At 41.6% G+C, this 23,679-nt stretch overlaps 1 protein-coding gene across 3 annotated transcripts in view; it reads left to right on the forward strand.

Moving 5' to 3' along the window:
* Positions 1-23,679, forward strand: part of LOC132397919 (E3 ubiquitin-protein ligase RNF128) — a 153,626-nt gene that overhangs the window by 118,226 nt on the left and 11,721 nt on the right. For all 3 annotated transcript variants that reach the window (XM_059976728.1, XM_059976729.1, XM_059976726.1), the window contains exons 3-4: positions 18,973-19,044; positions 20,147-20,229. In XM_059976728.1, coding sequence (XP_059832711.1) covers positions 18,973-19,044; positions 20,147-20,229 — 155 coding nt within the window. The remainder of the gene's footprint in view (positions 1-18,972; positions 19,045-20,146; positions 20,230-23,679) is intronic.

Genomic DNA, 23,679 nt, shown 5'->3' on the forward strand with positions numbered 1-23,679 from the left:
GCCAGGTGGGTAGGAAAGGCTTGGGGCTGGAGAAGAAGGAATCTGATAAGAGAGGAGAATGGACCATGGGAGAATGGGAAGGAGGAGAGGCCCCAGGGGAAGGAGATAGGCAGGTGAGAGGAGGTAAAAGGCCCGAGTGGGGAATAGAAGGAGAGGGAATGGGGAGGGATTTTTTTTATCAGAAGGAGAAATCAATACTCAAGCTATCATGTTGGAGGCTACCGAGACAGAATATAAGGTGTTGCTCCTCCACCCTTATATTCTTGGCACAAGAGGAGGCCATGGACCAACATGTTGGAACAGGAATGGGAATCAGAATATTTAGCCAGTGGGAAGTTCTGCTTTTGGTGGATGGAGTGGAGGTGTTCAATGAAGCGGTCCACCAATCTACAACAGGTCTCACCAGTGTAGAGGAGGCTGCCTTGAGAGCGCAGGACATAATAGGTGCCCCCAGCAGATTTGCAGGTGAATATCCTGGAACACCCCTTCTGCAGCCAGTCCGGAGCTTCCACATTCTACATGTAATGGGGTGACAAGAATTGTACAAGGTATTCAAAGTGTGATCTAACCAGTGTTTTATACCACTTGAGCATGTCTTCTTGCCTGTTACACTCAATGCTGTGGCCAATGAATGTGGTTTGCCTGTTGACTGCACATCAGCAGACAGTTTATTGGCTAGCTACACTGCATGGAGCAGTGCATTCCAGACTGCATGCATTGAAGCACTTGAATTAGGATCAGGTATTGACGTTGGGCTGCTAGACCTGCCCCTACCATGTAAGATCTGACTGCAGACTCAACTCAAACGCTTGCCTGCACAAAAACATGTCACCCTTTTGATTCAGGTATAAAGCAGTACAACACAGGGCAGGGCTGATCAATCCAACCCTTCCCTACCACAAACCACATAGCTCTCCGTTTCTCCTTCACCCATGTACCTTTCTTGAGAGTCTCTTAAATGTTCTTAATGTATCAGCCTCCACCACCACCCCTGGCAATGTGTTCCATGTGCCCACCCAGCTTATCAAGACTCTATCTCCCTCTATGTTCACCTCCCTAGAGGAAAAATTCCAGGGGCTCATGACAGACGTCGGGAATGTGCTGAAGATAAGATACACATGCACTGGTCCTTTGCCCTGCCCCAGAGTTTGCCATTGAGTTCAAGGCTGTTCTGTGAGATTCTGAGCCAAAAACTCCAGACTCTTCTTTGGGGTTTACTCCCAAAGCCTTCCCCATGAGTGGGTACAGCCAAGGTTCATTTGGTCAAATTCTAAACAAGATGGTTGATTGTTTTAAGAGAGTAATAACTTGCAATAGTCATCAGGGGTTCTGTATGTCCTGTTTAAGGGTATGTTTTTTTTTACAAGGAGAAATGCTATAAGGTATTTGTACTTATGTGAAGTACAAGTATTGCCTTGAGAAAATTTCTACACTGGAAAGATGAAACGCTCTAATCTATTGCAATTTTTCATCCAAAGATTTTCTGCTTTTGCTATGTTTTATGTAGGGCAGAGTTTAGAGATTTCAGATCAAATTAGCTTATTGCTATATACAGCAGGGTGCAATAGAAATTCTTGTTTGCACGAAGCTCGCAGTATAAACAGTACACATGGTAATAAGAAACACAGCAAGTGCAATGGTGTACAGTATAGCAGTGTAAACTAATGCAGTGCCAAAAGGAATGCTAAAATGACCATAACCAAAGAACTGAGGGTTTGAGAATTTGGCAGCACTACCATGAAGAGGATGTGCGAGAGGTGATTTACTCAAAAGACTGAAGGAAACCCACAAGTGCCACCACGTTTTGACACCAACATAGCATAGCCATAACTCACTAATCCTAACTGTCAAATGTGGGAGGAAACCAGAGCACCTGGAGGAAAAACCCATGCGGGCATAGGCAGAATGCAGTGGGGAAGGAGTTGTCCTTGAGTCTAGTCAGTCAGGGTTTATCAGAAGCTGGTGAATCTGTGGAATTCATTGCCACGGACAGCCGAGGAGGCCAAGTCATTGGGTATATTTAAAGCAGGGCTTGATAGGTTCTTGATTACTAAGGGCATCAAAGGATACTGGGAGAAGGCTGGAGAATGGGGCTGAGAGGGAAAATAGATCAGCCATGATAGAGTGGCAGACCAGACTTGATGGGCTGAATGGCCAAATTCTGCTCCTATGTCTTATGTTCTAGGATAACTTAGCATGGTATGAGGACAGAAAGGGTGTTTTTAATGGGTGTGTTTGAAGAACTGGTTTCTGTAGAGAGGCACACTTACGTCATTTGGGCTTGGTGTATGAAGTTCTGTGATTCTTATCTCAGCTGACAGTGCATTATCTGGTATTACCTATTGTATTCATGCCTTGGAGAAGCGAACGCTCCTGCATCCTGCGCACTCATTCTGATGCGTGCATAAAAATGAAATGGAAGAAAGCTCTTGCTGTTTTAGACTCTCTCAGATGGTTGCACAAACTATGACTTGCCTTTTTATAGTGACCACACTCCTTTCTCTTGGGCAAATATGACATCTATTTTATGCATAGCAAGATCATAACTTGCAGCAAAGAATAAATAAGTTAATCTGCATATGATTAAAGGATTTAAATTGGCCAGGATACACATTGTTTTCCCATTAAGACCATACCTTCTGAACAGGTGCAAGATGCTGGACTAATTGAGCATGTCAGGCTACTACATCTACGGAGGTGAATAAACAGTTGAAGTTTTGGGCCAAGGTACCCCTGTTGCTAAACCTCAGCCTGAAGAGTTGATTGTTTTTGCCCTCATAGATGCCACCTTACCTGCTGAGTTCCTCCTCAATCTTGTATGTGTTTACTCTGGATTTCCAGCATCAGCAGAATCTCTTGTGTTCCCCAACAGGTCTATATGGGTCTTGTGTTTAACGCTCCATCAAAAAAAACTCTTCAGTAGCTCTTGAATCTCGGTAGAAGGACTTGAAACTCCAGGATGTAGCTCAGTATTTTTGGACCTGAGTTGAAATTACTGTAGTGATAAGGAAATCAGGGTTGTTACGTCTTGTAACTTAAACTAATTCAAAGAAACATGGGAGTCCAAGAAACGTCAGTGTAACTTCAAGTTTGCTTTAAGTGAAGCATGCACGTATCGTGATAGTGTGATGATGTATGCAATTCATGTGTTTTTAGACACAACCCGTAATGAATTATTTAAACAAACAGGAAAGCTTAATCAACCAATACGCAGTATATACAATATTACGCAGATAAACAACAAGGGTAAAGTTGGAAATACAAAAAATCTTTCAAAGAAACGAGGTGTCAAATTGATTATTGCAGAGCATGTTTCTGGAATATGTCCATTATTCCTGAGGTTCCAGCCATAATGTATTTGTCAATCTTCACTACTACAACTCCAAGTTACTGGACACACGGAATGGGAACAAGCCCTCTGGCCCGAGCCAAATAAGATGCCTGTCTAAGCTAGTCGCATTCGAAAATTTGCAGATTTGCCATTTGGAAATTACCTGACAGATGTTTGTGGGAATAATCTCATTTAACTTCTTTACAACAGTGACTGCAAAGAGGAATTGAACCTCAGTCTCCCTCCACTGCTACTGTAAAGCGTGACACATACGGTGATGTCACCGTGCTGCCGCAGTATAGAAAGTACAGCACCGTTTTCTACAGATCAGAGGTGTACAATTTGACAATAACAGATAACTGTTCATAGTGATCTATATAGAAATAAAATTTATGTCAATTAATATCAAATGTCAATTTATGTAAATCAAACAAGTTGCCAGGGAGAATGCATTTGATTATCTTTGAAATGATCTTCTTTAGTTTTTTTAATTAGGCTTGAGACACAAATAGATACAACTTCCATCCCTGAAATATATTGTAAATATAATGGGGACTAAAGGGCAGCCCAATGGTGTAGTGCGTTAGCATAAAGCTTTATAACGCTGGTTGTAAGATCAGTGTTTCAATTCTTGCCACTGTCTGTTAAGGACCAGCACAAATCCAAGGTGGTGTTGAGCTGCAACTTTGATTGATTGGCAGCTCAGATTTAATTATTTGTTTTATTGTTTAATTTTTAATTAAATTCAGGCTGTTCAGGGTGGTTTCGGGGAAAGAAGGGTGCTAGGGGCTAGATTATGGTTTGGGCAAAGGGCTGTGGGGGAATTAGAAACTTAGGCCTAAGTCCCTACACCTCATTTGAAGACCAGTGGCGCAGTTATGGGATACCTGTGGTTGGACGTGGAAGTCAAACCCGCAGAGAATGGACGAGGGGCCACCCAAGTCACCGAGTTAAAGTTCCATGCGGGCAGGAGGAACAAGTACTGATCACCCCATGGGTTTGTGAGTCAGTGAGACCGAGGTTCAAGGCCTAATGTTTAGTGAACGGTGTGCCCTGGGACTGATGCTGACGATCAAAGCCCAAGAGTCAAATCAGAATACCAGAAGTCCAGGCCCTTTGACTGGAGCTGCATCTACAATTTCCTGTGAGGCTGCTGGCGGAGGTCAAACCCCAGTGTCTGCAGACCCAAATCCATGTCTCCCGGAGGATGGAGACTGGAGGCCTGGGATTAAAGGACTGCGTGTGTGCAGGAGTTCGATGGAGAAACGGAGCTTGTTTTTGCTGATGTTGTTTGTTGCTTGTTGTGTTCTGTGTTACTCTGCTGAGCATTGTGGGCATACCATGTTAGTCTGATGTGATGACACTTGCAGGCTGTCCCAGTACGCCCTCAGGTGTGTTTGTGGTGAACACTAAGGACACATTTTACTGTATTTTTTGATGTACATGTGACAAATCAACTTGAATCATATTTTAATCTTGAGTTTGTATGCTCCCTCCCTCTGTGACCACATGGGTTTCCTCTGCGATCTCTGGTTTTCTTCCACTACCCAAAGATATTGGAGTTAGTCAGTTGCTGCTGGAGTCACAGTGACACTTGTAGGCTGCCACTAAAGTTCGAATTATAAAATGAATTTATTATCTAAGTACCTATGTCACTGTAGACTCATTTCATCTTCCTGAGATTCTCACTTGAAACACCATAGAATCAGTGAAAAACCGTACAGACAAACAACAAACTGTGCAAATACAAAATAAATTGGGAAAAAAAACAAATTAATAATGATTAAGAACAATAAGCAATAAATATTGTGAATATAAGATGAAGAGTCCTTGAAAGTGAGTTGATAGGTTGTGGGAACAGCGTAGTGTTGGGGTGAGTGAACTCAATCCTCGGACTGTGTTGGTCGTTGACACAAACTTATGTTTATGTCACTGTGTGTTTCAATGTTTCAGTGTAAATATGATAAATAAAGCTAATTTTAAGAATATTTAAGCAGAAAACTTTCTAAGGGTGGAATTATTGAAAGTGAGGACAGAAAATAGGACTTAGAGTCATAGAAAATTACAACACAGGAAAGGCCTTTCGGGCCATGCCAGACCATTTAATCTGCCTACTCCCATTGACCTCCATCAGGACCATAGCCCTCCATACCCCGACCGTCCATCCAAACTTCTTTTAAACATTGAAATCGAGTTTACGTGCACTACTTGCGCTGGCAGCTGGTTCCACACTCTCATGATCCTCTGAGTGATGAAGTTTCCCCTCATGGTCCCCTTAACCTTTTCACCTTTCAGCCTTAGTGTGTGACCTCTAGTTATAGTCCCACCCTACTTCAGTGGAAAAAATGGTTTGCATTTACCCTATCTATACCCCTGATAATTTTGTATACCTCTTATCAAATCTCCCATCAATCTTCTACATTCCAAGGAATGAAGTCCTAACCTACTTAATCTTTCCTTATAATTCAGGTCCTTCCTTCCCAGCAACATCCTTGACTTGATCCAATGTTTCTTCTTCCTTTTCTTTTACTATACTCTATACCAGATGAGATCGAATGGAGTGAAATGTTAGATTCCTCTCATTTTAAACGTGCCTTCAGTAATGACGGATAGCTGGCATTTACAACTGGGTTTCACTGGTGATCCTTACAGTGTGTTCACCATTGTCAGCAAAGCATACAGCGGGTGAGAAGTATTGTACAGTGATATAAGCTGGCTTCTCAGGGCAGAACTTTCAAATGATACTCATTGATTCATTACACAGGTATAAGAGCCTGATCTTGACTGCATGTTGAAATGGAAGTTAGATTTTTTAAAAATGAAAAGCACTTGTGATATGGACCATACTTTTAATTAACCTGAGAGTGGGAGGGGAGTCCATCCATTCTCAATGTATGGATTCCAAAAGAAATTTAAATTTTCAGCATACCTGTTGGCCATTAGCTTTGCTTAATGTTTGGAAGCTTTTGATTTCTGATGGTCTAGGCTCATCAGCTGACCCATTCAAGAAGCTACAGACGACTAGAGTATAAAAGCAAGAATGTAGTGCTAAGGATTTGTAAGGCATTGGTCAGGTCACATTTGGAATAATTGTGAGCAGTTCTGAGGCCCCTCAACTAAGAAACAATGTGTTGGCATTGGGGAGGATCCAAAGGAGGTTCACAAGAATGATCCCAGGAATGAAAGGGTTAATGTGTGCCGAATACTGGAGGACTCTGGCCTGTACCCACTGGAGTTTAGAAGAATGAAGTGGCGGGGGGTGGATTCTCATTGAAGCCTATTGAATATTGAAAGGCCCAGATAAAGTGGATGTGCAAAGGATGCTTCCTATAGTGGGGAGTCAAGGACCAGAATAGAGGGATCTCCCTTTAGGACAGAAATGAAGATGAGGGTGGTGATTCTGTAGAATTCATTGCCACAGACGACTCTCACTGGGTATATTTAAAGTGGGGGTTTATATATTCTTGATTAGAAAGGCAACAGTAATAGCAAGAAGGCTGAAGAACAGGGTTGAGAGAGATAATAAATCAACCATGATTTATGGCTAACATGAGAGGGCACAATTTTAAGGTGATTGGAAGTAGGTACAGAGGAGTTGCCAGGGGTAATTTTTTTTTACGCAGAGGGTGGTGAGTGTGTGGAATGGGCTGCTGGCGGCAGTGATGGAGGCGGATACGATAGAGTCTTTTAAGAGGCTCCTGGATTAGTACATGGAGCTCAGAAAAATAGAGGACTATGGATAACACTAGGTAATTTCTAAGGTAAGGACATGATCGGCACAGCATTGTGGGCCGAAAAGCCTATATTGCGCTGTAGGTTTTCTATGTTTCTAGGAATGGTGGAGCAGACTCGATGGGCCTAACGCCCTGATTCTGATCTCATGTCTTGTAGTCTTTACAGCAGGACATAGAGTGTGCCTCCACACAGTCATAGTGTGGTCTTAAAAAAAATCAAAGAGCAGAAGGTTCTTGCCCATACCATGGTAAAGTGTACCCATCAAAACCACTAGCGAGTACTGAATGTCTGGCCTTTATTATAGCACTGCAGCCATATAGGTAATTACTGGAGCAGCAGCCAGGATTCCTCACCATTGATCCAGAGAAACAGGTTCAAATCCCACCAGGGCCATTTGGGATTTTAAGAGGCATTGAGCTCTACAGAATAGCAAAAGGCCATTGACCCATCTAGTCTGTACTGAACTGTTATTCCAGCTTATTCAAAATCATGTAATGTAAATAAAAACACAAATAATAAAAAAATATAGTTCATTAATTACAATGGCATCAGCGCTGGACTCCGGAGCAAAGGTTCCCGAGTTCAAATCCAAGTTGGGGCACCCCCAAGCGCGCTTTCCATCCGTGCCGGGTCGAGCGTCGAGCTAGCCACTCAACCTCGTTAAAAAGTAAGGGTCGAGTCAGGAACGTTCATATAGTGACCCGGTTAATCCGAAAAGAGACCACTCCTGACACCATGCACCAGACAAGAATGGCTGATTGTCTGGTGCGACACGCTAAAAAAAAATTAATTACAAAGTCATTGGATTGTCTTCTGCCCTCTTATGCCCTTCAAGGAAGAAATGCCACCATCCTTACACTTTCTGGTCCACATAGAACTCCAGACTCATTAATGGTAGAGCAAGAGATTCTGCAGATGCTGGAAATCCAGAGCAACACACACAAAATGCTGGAGGGGCTTGGCAGGTCAGGCAGCACCTGTGGAAGGAAATAAACAGTCAACGTTTAGCATAATGGCACAACATTGTGGGCCAAAGACCCTGTTCCTGTGTTGTACTGTTCTATGTTCTAAAAGCATTGTATGAATGCAAATCCTTTGAAATAATTGATACTATTTATCTTCTTCTTAAATCTATTTTAGAGACACTAGCTTTTGAAGATTATTGCCATTCTGTAGTCATACAAGAGATGACCAGTATGCTTTGTTTTTTAGTAATTGGTTTTATTGATAATGTCAGCATTTGTTGTGCGTGAACAGCGCTCCCTTTGTGAGGTTCTCAGTGAATCAGGCAACATCTGTAGAAGGAAACTAATAGTTGATATTTTAGGTCAAGGCTTTGAAAGAGTGGAGGAGGGATATTCAGTTCAGAGAGGTGAGGGGAAGGGGTGGGGCAAGAGCTGGCAAGGGATAGGTGGATCCAGGTTGATTGGCAGTTGGAGTCGGGGGAGGGAACAATGGAGATAGCGAAAGAGGTTGGGAGGTGTTTGGTGGAGGCAACGAAGATGATTGATCCTGGTTCCCCCAAGGACTGACATGTTTATACTTCTGTATTAGTTGAGTGATGCATTTGGCATTTTCTTAAAGGCTTGTGGCTGATGAAAAATCATCAGTCGATACCAGAACAGATCATGCATAGCTTGCTTCAAGGTTATTGATAGATGAAGAGACATTTCACTTTGCAAACAGCTAAACAGCCTGCTGCATAACACATGTTAAACAAGAGAGAGACTGTCTTACATTGCAAAATGATCTTTGCATACATCATCATTATACAAGACATTGGTTTAATGAGTTTTTTTAAATATATAGACAAACAATTACATCAATGCTTCATTGTTCCCTATTTGGCTTGCGTTGTCCTGGTGAGTATTTGAGTAGCCTGATCTCCGACACCATGCCAAACCAGTTTCGATGATGGTGCACTTGTTGAAAAGTTGGGGGTTTAATTATTGTCATGGCAATCTCTTTTCAGCCTGGCTTCCTTTCATCAATAAGGAAATAATAATGCTGGCAGTCAAAAATAATGCCTTTGCTGTTAGTGTTTGGAGTTTTAGATTTTTAGTTTACAAAACCTGCAGACCTATAATAGGTGGTGGACTCTCAGGATAGGATTTTCCAGAAATTTTCTATTCAGACAGAAATTGAAGAAAATTGGTGTGCAAAGGAAGGGCAAAGCTCGTTCCAACTCCCAGTCAGTGATAAGTATTGGTATTGTTTATTATTGTCATATGTACCGAGATACAGAGGAAAGCTTGACTTCTGTACTGTTTAGATATACTCAGTGGTCACTTTGTTAGGTACACCTGCTTGTTAGTGCAAATATCTTATCAGCCACTCATGTGGCAACAACTCAATGCATTAAAGTATGCCGACATGGTCAAGAAGTTCATTTGTTGTTCAGACCAAACATCAGAATTGGGAAGAATTGTGATGTAAGTGACTTTTACCATAGAATGATTGTCGGTGCCAGACAGGGTGGCTTGAGGATCCCAAAAACTGCTGATCTCCTGGGATTTTCATACACAACAGTCTCTAGAGTTTACAGAGAATAGTGTGAAAAATAAAAAAAAGAACATCCAGCGAGCAGAAGTTCAGTGGGTGAAAACGTCTTATTAATGAGAGGTCAAAGGAGAATGTCCGGACTGGTTCAAGCTGACAGGAAGGCGACAGTAACTCGAATAACCACACATCACAACAGTGGTGTGCAAAAGGCATCTTGGAATGCTCATATCAAACCGTGAAGTGGGTGAACTACAGCAGCAGAAAACCATGAACATACGCTCATCTGCCATTTTAATAGGTACAGGAGGTATCTAATAAAGTGGCCACTGACTGCAGATCAAATCATTACACCGTGCAGTGAGGAAGAACAAGGCAAAACAATTCAAGTACCTTTTGGAATTTAAAGTTTCTCATTTGGAATTTCAGAATAAACAGCAAAAATGTCAACTGTATATTTCTTATAACTTACAGCAGAGATGGAATAATTAACAAGAAAAGTACATTATTTTATTGATGAATACTGGCTAAGGCTCTCATTGTTGCAGGGAAATATCAAATCTGTTATGAAGCCTTCACTTAAGACCACCCATCTATAAAGAACCTAGTTTTTTAAAAATTAATATTTCAAAAATAAAGTTTATTTCATGATATAAATGAGACATGATTTTCTTTACACCACTCAGCACACCATGAAGCCTGCCTCCTCTCCATGCACACATCTACACCTCTCACTGTCTCAGTAAAGCAGCCAACATAATTCTCTCTTTATCCCACCTCCCATTTGGCAGAGGGTACAAAAGCCTGAAAGCACATACCACCAGGCTCAAGGACAGCTTCTGTCCTTTTTGTTAAAAGACGTAATAATGTTTTTCTGTTGTACAATAAGATAGATGCTTGACCTCACAGTCTGTCTCATTATGGCCTTGAACCTTATTGTCTGTACTTGTACTGTACTTTCCCTATAAGTGTAACACATTCTGCATGTTGATATTGCTTTTTCCCTGTACTACCTCAATGCACTGTTTTACTCACACTACCAGGCTCAGAAACAGTTAGTACCCCTCACCCATCAGGCTCTTGAACCAGTGGGGATAACTTCACTCAACTTTTCTAATCCTTTCACTGTTCCCACAATCAATGGACTCATTTTCAATGACTCTTCATCTCATCTTCTCAATATTTGTTGTTTGTTTATTTATTTTAAGTGCCTCTATTGTATTTGCACAGTTTGTTGTTTTTTGTACATCAGTTATTTGTCCACCTGTTGGGTGTGGTATTTCATTGATTCCATTATAGTTCTGGATTTACTGAGTATGTCTGTATTAACATGAATCTCATGGTTGTATATGGTGACATATATGTGCAGTATTTCAATAATAAATTCATGGGCAGCATGAAAAGCAAGTGTTTCACTGTACATGTGACAAAATAAACCAATTTATCAATTTAATTTACATTCATAGTGTCATGGGCACTATGGTAGAGTAGTGGTTAGCATGATGCCCTTACAGCTTGGGAAGTAGAAGTTCAGAGATCAATTCTAGCGCCGTCTGTAAGGAGTTTGTTCATTCTCACTGTGACCATCTGGGTTCCCACCTGGCACTCTGGTTTCCTCTCACATTTCAAAGACACACCGGTTCGTAGGTTAATTGGCCATTGTAAATTGTCCTGTGATTAGGCTAGTGTTAAATAGGTGGGTTGCTGGGTGGTGGGCCTCATTGGGCTGTGAGGGCCTGTATCTCTTAATACATGCAGTAAATAAAGGCCGTATCTTCATTGTGACACCAAGTCAATATATTCTATTGAACAATCGATGTGCTTGAGAGCCTTTTACATGGGACCCAGCTCCTTTGAGTCCAAGAGTACCAAGATCATTGAATGCAGTCTTTCCACAAAAACCGGTCACCACACCCTTGTAATAGTCTTGCAATAAATGTGCTCAGCCTTGTTTCTGCAGGAGGTTACAAACTCTGGATTCCCCCCTTTAGTTAAAGTTGCTTCGTGCTTTAATAAAGATTATTCCTAGCATTACTGTCCAGGCTGTTGCCACAGTTCAAGTTGAAAGCCTAGAAATAGAATCAAATTTGACGAATATGCAATCTATTTGTGTAATGGCATTTGCATTCCTTCAGCTTGTTTGGAAGTTGTAGATTTTTTCCTTGTTTGCCCGCCCACTCGGGTATGCCACAATGTGTTGTACATCATTAGTATTCATTGCTCAGCTTCTCCTACGTGAATTCGCAGCCAAATCCATGGATGCTGATTCAACAAATAAATATTTCAGAATCTCCAAGGAGATCATAGGACCTATGTATGCTATAAATCATTAGACTCAAGGAGGTGTACAATAAACAAGCAGTGTGCAAAATTAAAATGAGCTAATTCAGCGGAAATGTTTCCAACACTCAGAATATTTGAAATTTTCTAGCAGGGATGGAAAATGTTGTCCTATTCTTAAAACTTTTTATTTTGCACATTACCCTAATTCACAATGTTAAATTCATGATTTCACGTAAGAAGTCATAATTGCTTTAAATAATCTCTGTGAATTTGGAAATGATTTATGCAATAGCTAGCTGGTAGCAGTTATTATCAGCTGCTGAGTTAAACTTCCTTGTCCTCATGTTGAGTTTCTAGGAGGAGTTACCGTAAACAAACATTCCCCGCCCCCCCCCCCAAACATTCAGCTTAAATTTAACTTGCAAGAAGAAATGCTATAAATTAGTGTGGTGGCATGGTAATGTAATGGTTAGTGTGATGCTTTTATGGTGCCATCAACCCCGGTTCACTTCCTGCCACTGACTGTAAGGAGTTTGTATATTCTCCCTGTAACTATGTGTGTTTTCTCTGGGTGCTCCGGTTTCCTCCTACTTTCTAAAGGCAAAGGATGAGTAGGTTAATTGTTCACATGGGTGGTGCGGGCTTGATAGGCTAGTCGGAACTGTAACTGTGCTGTTTCTCTAAATAAAAAAGCAAAATAAGAAATGAAATGCTGGAGGAACTTAATGGCTCGGGCAGCATCTGTGAACAAAAATGGACAGTTGTTGTTTTTCGTTGATATTTTTCATCTGAACAGAAAGATGTGGGGGTGGGGAGATAGCGGACTATCAACACTGGCGTACCTCAAGGATGCCTGCTTAGCCCACTGCTCTCCTCTCCACATCCACGATTGTGTGGGTAGCCACAGCTCAAAAGCCTTCTATAAATTTGTAATGACACAACAATCATTCACACAATTGCAAACTGTGACAAGGAGGTGTACAGGAGTGAGATAGATCAGCTGGTTGAGTGGTGTTGTAGCAACGTCCTTGCACTCAACGTCATTAAGGCCGGATAATTAATTGTGGACTTCAGGAAGGGGAAGTTGAAGAAACACACACCAGTCGTCATCGAGGGATCAAAAATAACAAGTAGAGTGTGTGATTTCAAGTTCCTGGATGGCAGCATCTCTTCGCCCAACATATTGTTGCAATTGAAAAGAAAGCACAACAGCAGCTATATTTCATTGGGAGTTTGAGGGGAATTGGTATGTCACCAAAGATCTGTGTAAATTTCTACAAATGTAACATGGATATCATTCTAACTGGTTCCATCACCAACTCGTCTGGAGGGGCCACTGTACAGGATCGGAAAAAGATACAGAAAGTTGTAGACTCAGTGAGCTCTGTCATAGGTACTAGCCTCCCCGGCATCTAACATACCTTCAAAAGGCCATGCCTCAGAAAGGCAGCACCCATCATTAAGGACCCCCATCACCAAAGACATGCTGTCTTCTCATTGCTATCATCAAGAAGGAAGTATATGGGCCTGACGACACACACTCAATGTTTCAGGAACAGCTTTGAGATCCAATATGAAGAAAACCTTGGCAACATTCTCCAAGCACACCATCATTCTCTCCTCCCCCCCCCTCCGGTAGTGTAGCAGAGTGATCCTCAGTGATCAAAAGGCAGGCTTTCCCCTTACTTTCCATATTCACCTCGATGTTTCAATCTCCTTCATCGTTTAATCAGCGAAATGTAGTCGAACATCAAATCATGCCCTGTCCCGCGGCCTGCCTGCCATGAGGTCTGCACATGCTGCCTCTGCTTCTCGGAGACTGCAAAGAGCTGGAACACACAAACGAGCTCCAAACAGCAAGTCACAGGTTCAGACAGTTCCAGAATCACGTCCAAGATAGAAAACAAATGCAAAAAAACCCACAAAAGCAGTGAAATAAATGGTTTTATGATCTTTCCAGAAGATGTTTTTCACCGAAGTAGCATTGTACGCAGGCACCATCTCGATGTCAGTATGGCTGGTAAATTGTGGTCTTGCAGTCAATGATGCCTTACTGAAATTCTAAATATACAAGAGTGTTCTTGATATTCTTGGTTGATTAATATCTCTGAAAGAGTCTGTGGATTGTATGAAATCTTGTTGGCATGAGAAAGGAGCGATAAGATAATGCTTTTGCATGATTCCAAAGATTTCAAAACCTCATTGCATTTATGATCCCAAGAATTCACATACACAGCACAGTAGCATAGTGGTCAACACAACGCTTTACAGTGCCAGCGGCAACCCAGGTTCAATTCCCACCGTGCCTGAAAGGAGTTTGTATGCTCTGCCCGTGACCATGTGGGTTTCCTCCCGTGTGCTCCAGTTTCCTCCCACCATCCAAATAGCAGTTGATAGGTTATTTTGTTGGCATGAAAATGGAGAAATAAGATAATGATTTAGCATGAAACTTTACTGTACCAACTCCCACACCTGTCTGAAAGGAGTTTGGACCATGTGGGTGCTCCGCTTTCCTCCCTCTGTCCAAAGACCAGCGGGTTAATTGGTCATTGTAAATTATCCCGTGATTAGGCCAGTATTAAATCTGGGGTTGCTGGGCAACACGATTCAGAGGGCCAGAGGGGCCTGTTCTGTACTGTATCTCAATAAATAATAAAAGAGTTGTAAATAAACTGCAATCATAAGAACCAATTAATTAGAGTAAAGTAAATGAGAATAACCCCATCCAGAATTTCATGACTAATGTGGGTGTAGGAAATAGAATAAATGAATTGTGAAGCATTGTAATTTGCCCTTTAACCCCTTCAGGGCCATGTCAGCCATGACATCTGACTACTTTAATCTCATTTGGCTGCATTAGCCACCCACCTCTGCCTTCCCCTCCCAAATCTCTCTGCCACCTCCTCTAAATGGATCACTCCAGATAACTATCATCCTTTTTCCCTTTTCATTTATAGTGCAAAATAAATGTATTATCAAAGCACATACACTTCACAATACACCACCCTAAGATTCATTTTCTTGCAGGTCTTCACAATAAGACAAAGAAATACAATGGAATCAATGAAAAACTACAGAAGAGGCTGGCAAACAACCAACGTATGAAAAAGCATATAATAAGTAAATAATAGTGAGAACATGAGGTGAAGTACCTTTGAAAGTGAGTCCATAGGTTGTGTTGAGTGTTGGTGAGTGAAGTTGTCCACACTGGTTCACAGCCTGAGGATTGAAGGGTAATTGCTGTTTCTGCACTTGGTGACATGGGACCTGATGGTTCTGCAACTCTTTCCCAATGGTAGCGGTGGGAAAAGGGCATGGCGTGGATGGTGGGGTCAGTGATCATTATGCTGCTTTCTTTTTGTGGCACTGCTCTTTGTTGTTGTACTCAATAGTGAGGAGAACTTCTCCTGTGATGAATTGAGCTGTATCCACCATTTTTTATAGGCTTTTCCATTCTTTGGCATTGGTGTTTCCATACCAGGCTGCGATGTATCCAGTCAGAATCTCTGGAAGTTTGTCAAAAGTTTTGATGAATCTTTGCAAACATCTAAGAAAGTAGAGGCACTGTTGTGCCTTCTTTGCAATGACATCTACATGCTGGACCCAGGACAGATCCTCTGATCTTCTGAAACAATGATGCTGAGGCATTCAAAGTTACTGACCCTCTCCCCTCTCCACTTCTCATTCCTGATGAGGACTGGCTCATGGATCTCCAGGGAGCAGCTGATTTCAGGGCATTCAGTTTTAAGTTATAGTGTAATATATCTGCATCAATTCCTTGATGTGCTTTTGTGCATGGTGCATGGTAAAATTTATGTTGAAAGAGTTGATCATTCTAGTGAAACCATCAATATTGACAGGTGGTATGGTTTCTATATTCTGTAAATGTAAATCTTGGTGTGTTGTTGTGCAGGAACTAATAATTGTCTGGAATGGTTGAAACAGGGAAGTACTTCTATTTAATCTACTTCATACCAAAGTAGAACTTGTTGTATCTCCAAGGTTAAAGTTCAAAGTACATTGATTATCAGAGCACGTGTGTATACATACTATCTACAGCCATGAGATTTGTCGTCTTATAGGCAGCCACTAAACAAAGAAATCCAACAGAACCCATTAAAAAAGAATACCCAGTGTGCAAAATACGAACAAATCCTGCAAACAATAAAAAGTAAACACCTATCATTCAGAACTAAAGTTCAGGAAAGTGAGATCACAGCCATGAAGCCATTCATCACTGCAGCCGGTCCAGGAGCCTGTTAGTTGTAGCCACAATCTTGGCTCAGCACAAAGATGTAAATTGCTTTTCACATATTGGGTAGTTCCTCCTTTGCCCTGTCTTGCGTTATGATTAGGAAATTAGGCAAGAAGCAAATGACTGCAATTCCTTCCTGATAATTTGTAGGTGTTGGGATATATAGCACACACACACACACACACACACAAAATGCTGGAGGAACTTAGCAAGTCAAGCAGTTTGTATTGTGTCATGTTTAGAATAGGGACTTTTCATCAGGACTGATGAGGGGGTATTTACAGTATCAGGCACATCTTTATTATATTGTACATAATTTCCAAAGAATGATTCAGTAACTGAAGTTACGCCTGGGAAAGTGTAAACAGGAGAGCAAAATCTGAAATGGGTGTTAAATCAAGCTTCAGGAGACTGCAGACGTTGGAATGTGGAGTTTAAAAAGAACAATCTGCTGGAGGAACTCAGTGGGTTGACAGCTGTGAGGAAAGGAAGGAATTTTTGACCTCATTTGTTGGCTCAAAATGCTGGCAATTCCTTTTGGCTCCAAAGATGCAGCTGACCCACTCATTTGACGCTCATGGGTGGAAAGTCCTTAGTTTTCCATGTCCTTTCTGCCTGCTCTGCTTATGGTTTGATTGTTTATTTATTTATTTTTCTCTTCCTTTTTTTTGTACAGTTTGGTGTCTTCTGCACACTGGTTGGGTGCAGTCTTTCATTGATTCTATTATGGTTATTGGATTTGTTGAATATGCCCACAAGAAAATGAATGTCGGGGCTCTGTATGGTGACTTATATATACTTTGATAGTAAATTCACTTTGAATCTCTCCCAGTCTCCATCTAATTACAGATTTTCCCCTGCTTCTTCCCAGGCATACAAACTCACATGTTGAGTATATCCAGCACTTCATGGTTTTAGTTTTGACTTCCAGTGTTTTGCCCAGTTGGGAATTAATTGCTGAAAAGGTGGTGTAAGTAGTAATCATGGTTTTCAAAGGGAAATTTAAATAGATAAGGAGAGGAAATTTCAGGGCTATTGGGAAATGAGCTTCAAAATGGAAACAGCTGTTCCAGCAGAGAGCTGGGACAGGCCCGAATCGTCAAATGCTTACCTTCCATGCTGTGATGACTTCATGAATTTCTCTAGCCTTAGTTGGTAGTGTGTGACTTTTCTTCTGAGAATTGTGAATCGGAAGTTCCTAGGAGAAACCCCATCCAATGAAGTGCTGTCTTTCAGAAGAAGCATTCAGTAGAGGCCCCTTGGATTCTTGAGTAGAGTTCTCTCCATTTGGTGTGACCAAAATTTGACCCTCTTTCATCACCAGGAAAAACATAACTAAGTTTTAAATGCCACAGTATCTGATTTACAATTGTGGCTTGACTTACTGAGAAACAAGTGAGATGTTCTGAAAGCTTTAAAGATCCTATTAAAATGCAAGTCTAGCATTAACATAGTTTCATATTTTACCTTCTGATACTGAAGCAAGATTTTGCTTTCATGTGCAATGAGAGAAAGTGTGAAAGGGCTGAGAGAGTTCTTGTGGTCACCCTTTCTTCCTCTGGGAACACCACCAACCAAAATTATTAATTGACCATTTCATGTTTGTGAAAAGTTAATGATTTTTCTGTAATTTTTTTATTCACAGCATGTTGATATTAGTGGCAATTTTCTATCCCTCTTACAGAGGAGGGGATTAAAAATCATATAGATTGCCTAGCAAATTCTTGATCTTTAAAGTGATTTGGTGTAAATTTCCAAGATGGTTTATTATTGTAACAAGTACCAAGGTACAGTGCAAAATGTGTCTTGCATGCTGTGCATCAAAAACAGTACCATAGTGTATTGAGGTAAAATAATAACAGAATGCAAAATGAAAAGTTACAGTTACAGAGAAAGTGCAGGCAGACAATAAAGTGCAAGGTCACAACAAAATATGTTGTGAGGTCAAGAGTCTAAATGCCATACTAGGGATCCATTCAGTAGCCATATAACAGTGGGATAGAAGCTGCCCTTCAGCTGATGGTACCTGCTTTCAGATTTTTTTTATCTTCTGCCTGATGGGAGAAGAGAAAGAGAGAAATCTGTAGTGGGTGGGGTTCAAATGGTTCAATTTAATCTGTATAAAACCTGAAGATCTTACTCTTCACAAGAACAGCTATGACACAAGAAACCCCAAAGAATGATTGATAGTAACATCATGAGCTACAAATTCCCCCTCCCCCTCCCATGCACAAGCAGAAGCACCGACTCCCCCCCACCCCACACCATGCAAGCAATAGCAAAAACCCCAAAAGAGACCTTGATCTTGAGTCCATGAAAAATCGCAGTCCATATCCCAGCACTTTGAGATCTCAGACAGGGTCTTTGGTTATGTTACCTGCCTTAATGAGGCAACAAGATGTATAGACAGAGTCCATGGAGGAGGCTGCTCCTTGTGTTGAGCTGCATTGTGACCACAACCCGCTGTTGAAGTACGTTTGGATAAAAGATGCTTTAGCAAGACAGATCCTTTTCATTCACTCCCGACAGGGGTTCCCAACCTTTTTCATGCCATGGACCAACGGAGTTAAGCAAAGGGGCTGTGGATCCCTGGTTACCAATTCATATTACTTTCGCTCAATTAATTCCTTTTATACTGTGCCAAGGCTTGTTTTTCTTCAGTCTATGTATCAGGTGGCACAGAAGATGTGGGTTTGGAAGGTTGCCTTGTCAACATAAAATTAAAAGTACTTTTGTAGTGGGTCCTCCAGTTAGTATACAAAGAGGTGTTCCCGGATTATAGAATGCTTTGTCAGAATTGTGTGTGTGTTGACACATTTTACTGAGGTTTACGGACATTTCAGTAATAACCATTTTATTTTCTTTACAGAATCAACTGAAGAATGAAGCCAAGAAGGCCATTAACCAGCTGGACCTACGGACCTTAAAGCAAGGTGACCAGGTGTGTGCTAACAGTAGATGGCACAGTACTACTGAATGGCATCCGGGGCAGTTGATAAACTGGGGTCCAAATAGAAGGCTAATTGTGATGGTCTTTTAAGATCTCTTGTGAATTATTCCTCTCATTAATTTGTGTGATTCCACCGTAATATTGCTGTCATTTCCATGCCAAGTCCAGTGATTTAATCTAAGTGAGGGAGGGGAATTAAAACGACACTCCAAATACTGGAGGAACTCAGCAGGTGAGGCAGCATCTGTGGAAAAGAGAGAACAGTCGAAGTTTCAGGCCGAGACCCTTCATCGGGACTGAAAAGAAAGAGGAGAAGTCTGAGTAAGAATGTGGGGGTGCCGGGGGCAGGGGTGAGGAATTATTATAAGGTGATAGGTGGTAGGTGAAACCAGGAGAGGGGGAGGGGCGAAGTAGAGAGCTGGGAAGTTGATTGGTTAAAGAGATAAGGGGCTGGAGAAGGGGGGAATCAGATAGGAGAGGAGAGAACACGATGGAAGAAAGGGAAGGGGGGGAGGAACTTCAGGGGGAGGAGGTAATTAGTCTCTCCCACCTACAGAGGAATGTGATCCAAATGAATGTTAAGATTTGTTTTGACTGGTCCTTCCAAACTCTTTCAATGGGTCACAAGATGAGGAGAGGAGTTACAGAAGATTTGGGCGAGAAACCTGTTTCCTGTAGGAAATGGAAAAATGAGTCAATGCTTTTATGTAAATTCCAATGATTTCGAAACTCGGTTGCATGACATGATAGTACGTTCGACTGCGGACTGATGCAACATTTATGGGCGAGGTGCCTTGAACTATATTTTTATAGTGTAGATGTAGGAAATAGAATCATTTAATTGAACAGCACAGAAACTGCAAGGCTACATGTGTTTAGAGGGACCACCATACCCTTTGGAAATTGAATGCGAGGCACAGGCTTGGTAGAAGTCAGACTATCCCAGTGAGATATCTGACTCCTCAGCAGCATATCCTGGACACAGCCCCCACCAGTTAATGAAACAGCCCTGCTGCCGCCCTTAAGGTAAAGCTGACAATCAATTGCTGTTTTCTTTTTTATTTCTCTTTCTACCCCAATCCCCTGTCTCCAGGAGACTGGCCCAGATGCAGACACCTGTGCAGTGTGCATCGAAGCTTACAAGCCCAACGACGTTGTTCGCATCTTGACTTGCAAGTAAGTCGACAATACTCAACCACTGCTGCAGAACGCAAAGGGGGTGGGGGTAATGTGAGAAATGTGGGGATTTTATAGAAATTCATGATGCCCTGGTTAAACTTAAGTAAAATGATCCAGTTTCCCATTGAAGTAGAAACTTGTGTAAGAGATTGCACAAGTGGTGTGAGTTTGCTCTTGGAAAACTCCTCCATTAATTTCTACAGTCAGCCCTCCATATCCGTGGGTTCCGCACCCGCGGATTCAACCAACCGCGGATTGAAAATATTCAAAAAAAATTCCAGAAAGTTCCAGAAAGCAAAACTTGAATTTGCCGTGTGCTGAGCAGTACACTGTATCCACGCAAATGAAGTGATGTGTAGGCATACCCTGCTGTAGCCCCCCGCCACTTCACAGATCCTCAGTCTCTCTCCAGCACTTGTTGTTTGAGCATTATTCGCCTCGCGTCTCGTTCGTTCACTACCTGTGTTGTGAGTGAGAGGAAGGAGTTTAAGGCTAGTAAGGGATGGCTGGCTAGCTATGTAAAGCACTACAGCCTCAAGAACTTAAAGATCATGGGAGAATCGGCATTGGCTGATGCCGAGGCAGCATCAGTGTTCCCCGAAGAGCTACGATGGTTGCGTCTGTACTGAACATGTACAGACTTTTTTTTCTTGTCATTATTCCCTAAACAATACAGTATAACAACTATTTACATAGCATTTACATTGTATTAGGAATTATAAGTAATCTAGAGATTATTTAAAATATATGGGAGGATGTGCATAGGTTATATGAAAATACTACGCCATTTTATATAAGGGACTTGAGCATCTGCGAATTTTGGTATCCACTGGGATTCCTGGAACCAATCCCCTGTGGGTACTGAGGGACTACTGTATGTTATAATATTGTTTCCATAAAACTTGTTCGTACAGTGTCACACACATAAAATGCCGGAGGAGCTGGGTAGCTCAGGCAGCATCCAAATCTTCTCACTCCTAACTTCCCCCTCACCTGGCTTCAATTGTCAACTTCCAGCTTGTATCCTTCCCCTCCCCCCATCTTCTTATTCTAGCTTCTTCCCCCTTCCTGCCCAATATTGACAAAGGGTCTTGGGCCAGGTTTACTTCCAATCACAAATGAGAACATCTGCAGATGCTGGAAATCCAAGCAACACATGCAAAACACTAGAGGAACTCAGCAGACCAAGCAGCATCTATTGAAAAGAGTACAGGCGACATTTCAGGCTAGACCCTTAAGCAGTCCTGCCCAAAACATTGACTGTACTCTCTTCCATAGATGCTGCCTGACCTGCTAAGTTCCTTTAGCATTTTGTGTGTGTTCCATCACCCCTACTTGAGCAGAGATCGCCAACAGCAACTCACCAGGGTCCTCAAGGTCTTTGGAGCTTCTGCTGGAGTTTCTGTTTCACTGATTTTTAATGGGATGAGGTTGCTAGCCTCGTGCCTAACCCTCCTCATTTTGCAGTTGAACTTAGACCATCCACGATAGAGTTTCAACCAAAACGTCAACTCTTTAATCCTTTCCATAGATGATGCCTGCTGGGTTCCTCTCGCATTTTGTGTATGTTGCTCTGGATTTCCAGCATCTACAGAGTCTTGTGTGTTGCTGTTTATGCAAAAAAGTGGTTTATATTCAGAACTTCACACAAATCATTTAACAGGGTCCTGGAGGAGCTTTGGTACAAAACGTCAATTTTTTGTTCCCCCTCTATAGATGCTGCCTGACCTGCTGAGATTGCCAGCATTGCAGAATCTCTTGTGTTTTTTTACTCAGAACTTGCAGCCAGAGGGCTGATGGAAAGAGTCAATAGGACTTTCAAAATGGGACTCCATGAGCATTTTATCCACTAGTCGTATTGCCTTATGTGGAGAGAGCAGGGAAGGGGATAAAATGAGATTGCTCTCTAACCATCCTGTGTCAGAACAATTCTAGGAGTACCATATACTTTGAGTACAATCCATTTTTGTGCTCAACTACCAATAGGCTTCTTGATATTCTGTCCCGGTTGGACATTATAATGAATCCTGAAGAAGGGTGGCAGCATGAAACATTGACTGTTTATTCCCCTCCACTGATGCTGCCTGAACTGCTGAGTTCCTCCAGCATTTTATGTGCTTTTTGCTTTGGATTTCCAGCATCTGCATATTTTCTAATGTAGGAAGAATCCTACTTGCTAAACAAATCTCTTATGTAATGTTCTCATCTGTTCTAATGATCTAAACAAAAACATGAGTATTAACATGGGGCCTGAACTTGTTAACGGTATGGTTATGAGGAATCAGCTGACTTCAGACATGAGGTGAGCGATCTTGTGACTGAAATGCAAAATATCAAAGCAGTAATTACATACTTTCATCCTTACTTTGAGGAAGCAACACTGATGAATTAAAGACTACTGTTCAGGCTTACGTCATCTAAACCTCCAGCAGGAAGACTCAGCATGTTTTTGACTTGAAGACAAATGCCCATAGGAGTTAAGATGCATAGAAAGGCCAACCAGTTGTAATATAGGTTGGTGAGGTTGCACCTGGATTATTGGAATATACGAAAACTACAGTATTCAAAGATAATTTTTTAAATTAAATTATGTATTATCACCCTGAGGTTAATTTTCTTACAGGTATTCACAGTAGAACAAAGAAATATAATAGAATCATTTAAAAACGACACACAAACAGACTGACAGACAAAAAAAATTAATAACATTGAGAACATTAATTGTAGTGTTCTTGAAAGTGAGTCCATTGATTGTAGATCAGTTCATTTTGGGGTGAGTGAAGTTATCCACGCTGCTTCAGGAGCCCGATGGTTCAAGGGTAACAATTGTTCCTGAACCTGGTGCTATAGGACCTGAGGCTCCTGTACCTCCTTCCTGATGGTAGCAGAGAGAAGAGAACATGACAACAGAGAACGCAGCAACATTGTAGGACTTGTATGTATCCGGGAAAAATCATTACAGACACAACCCAACCTACAAACAAACTCCCTTCTAGAAACTGGTATAGGGCTATTGAAACAAAACTTCACACCATCTTAGAGGGTTTTTCCCCCAGACAGTTAATCTGATCAACCATTCTATTTAGAGGATGGGCGGGGGGTGGTAGACAGGTGAGGGAGGGGGAGAGTGGGAATGATACAAGAAGCTGGGAGGTGAGAGGTGGTGGTGGAGAAGGGCTGAAGAAGATGAAACAAGCATTTTCTGGTTGTTTATTTATTGAACATGTAGTAAAGGCTGGATCTGTCACGGATATCCCTCCATATTTCTCCCCTTCTTACACTAATAGTTATCAAAAAGTTCATTGTTTCTGTTTTAAAGTAGTTTCCTCCCAGAAACTTGACAGAGAGAGATGTAATTCTACACTCCCACCCCTTGGGCATTTCTGCTGAGGAAATATTTTAAAGCCGATCTTTTGTTTTCTTTCAATGAAATCTGTTTTTTTTTTA

This window comes from Hypanus sabinus, chromosome 8, assembly GCF_030144855.1.
Source record: "Hypanus sabinus isolate sHypSab1 chromosome 8, sHypSab1.hap1, whole genome shotgun sequence".
Classification (NCBI taxonomy): Eukaryota; Metazoa; Chordata; class Chondrichthyes; order Myliobatiformes; family Dasyatidae; genus Hypanus; species Hypanus sabinus.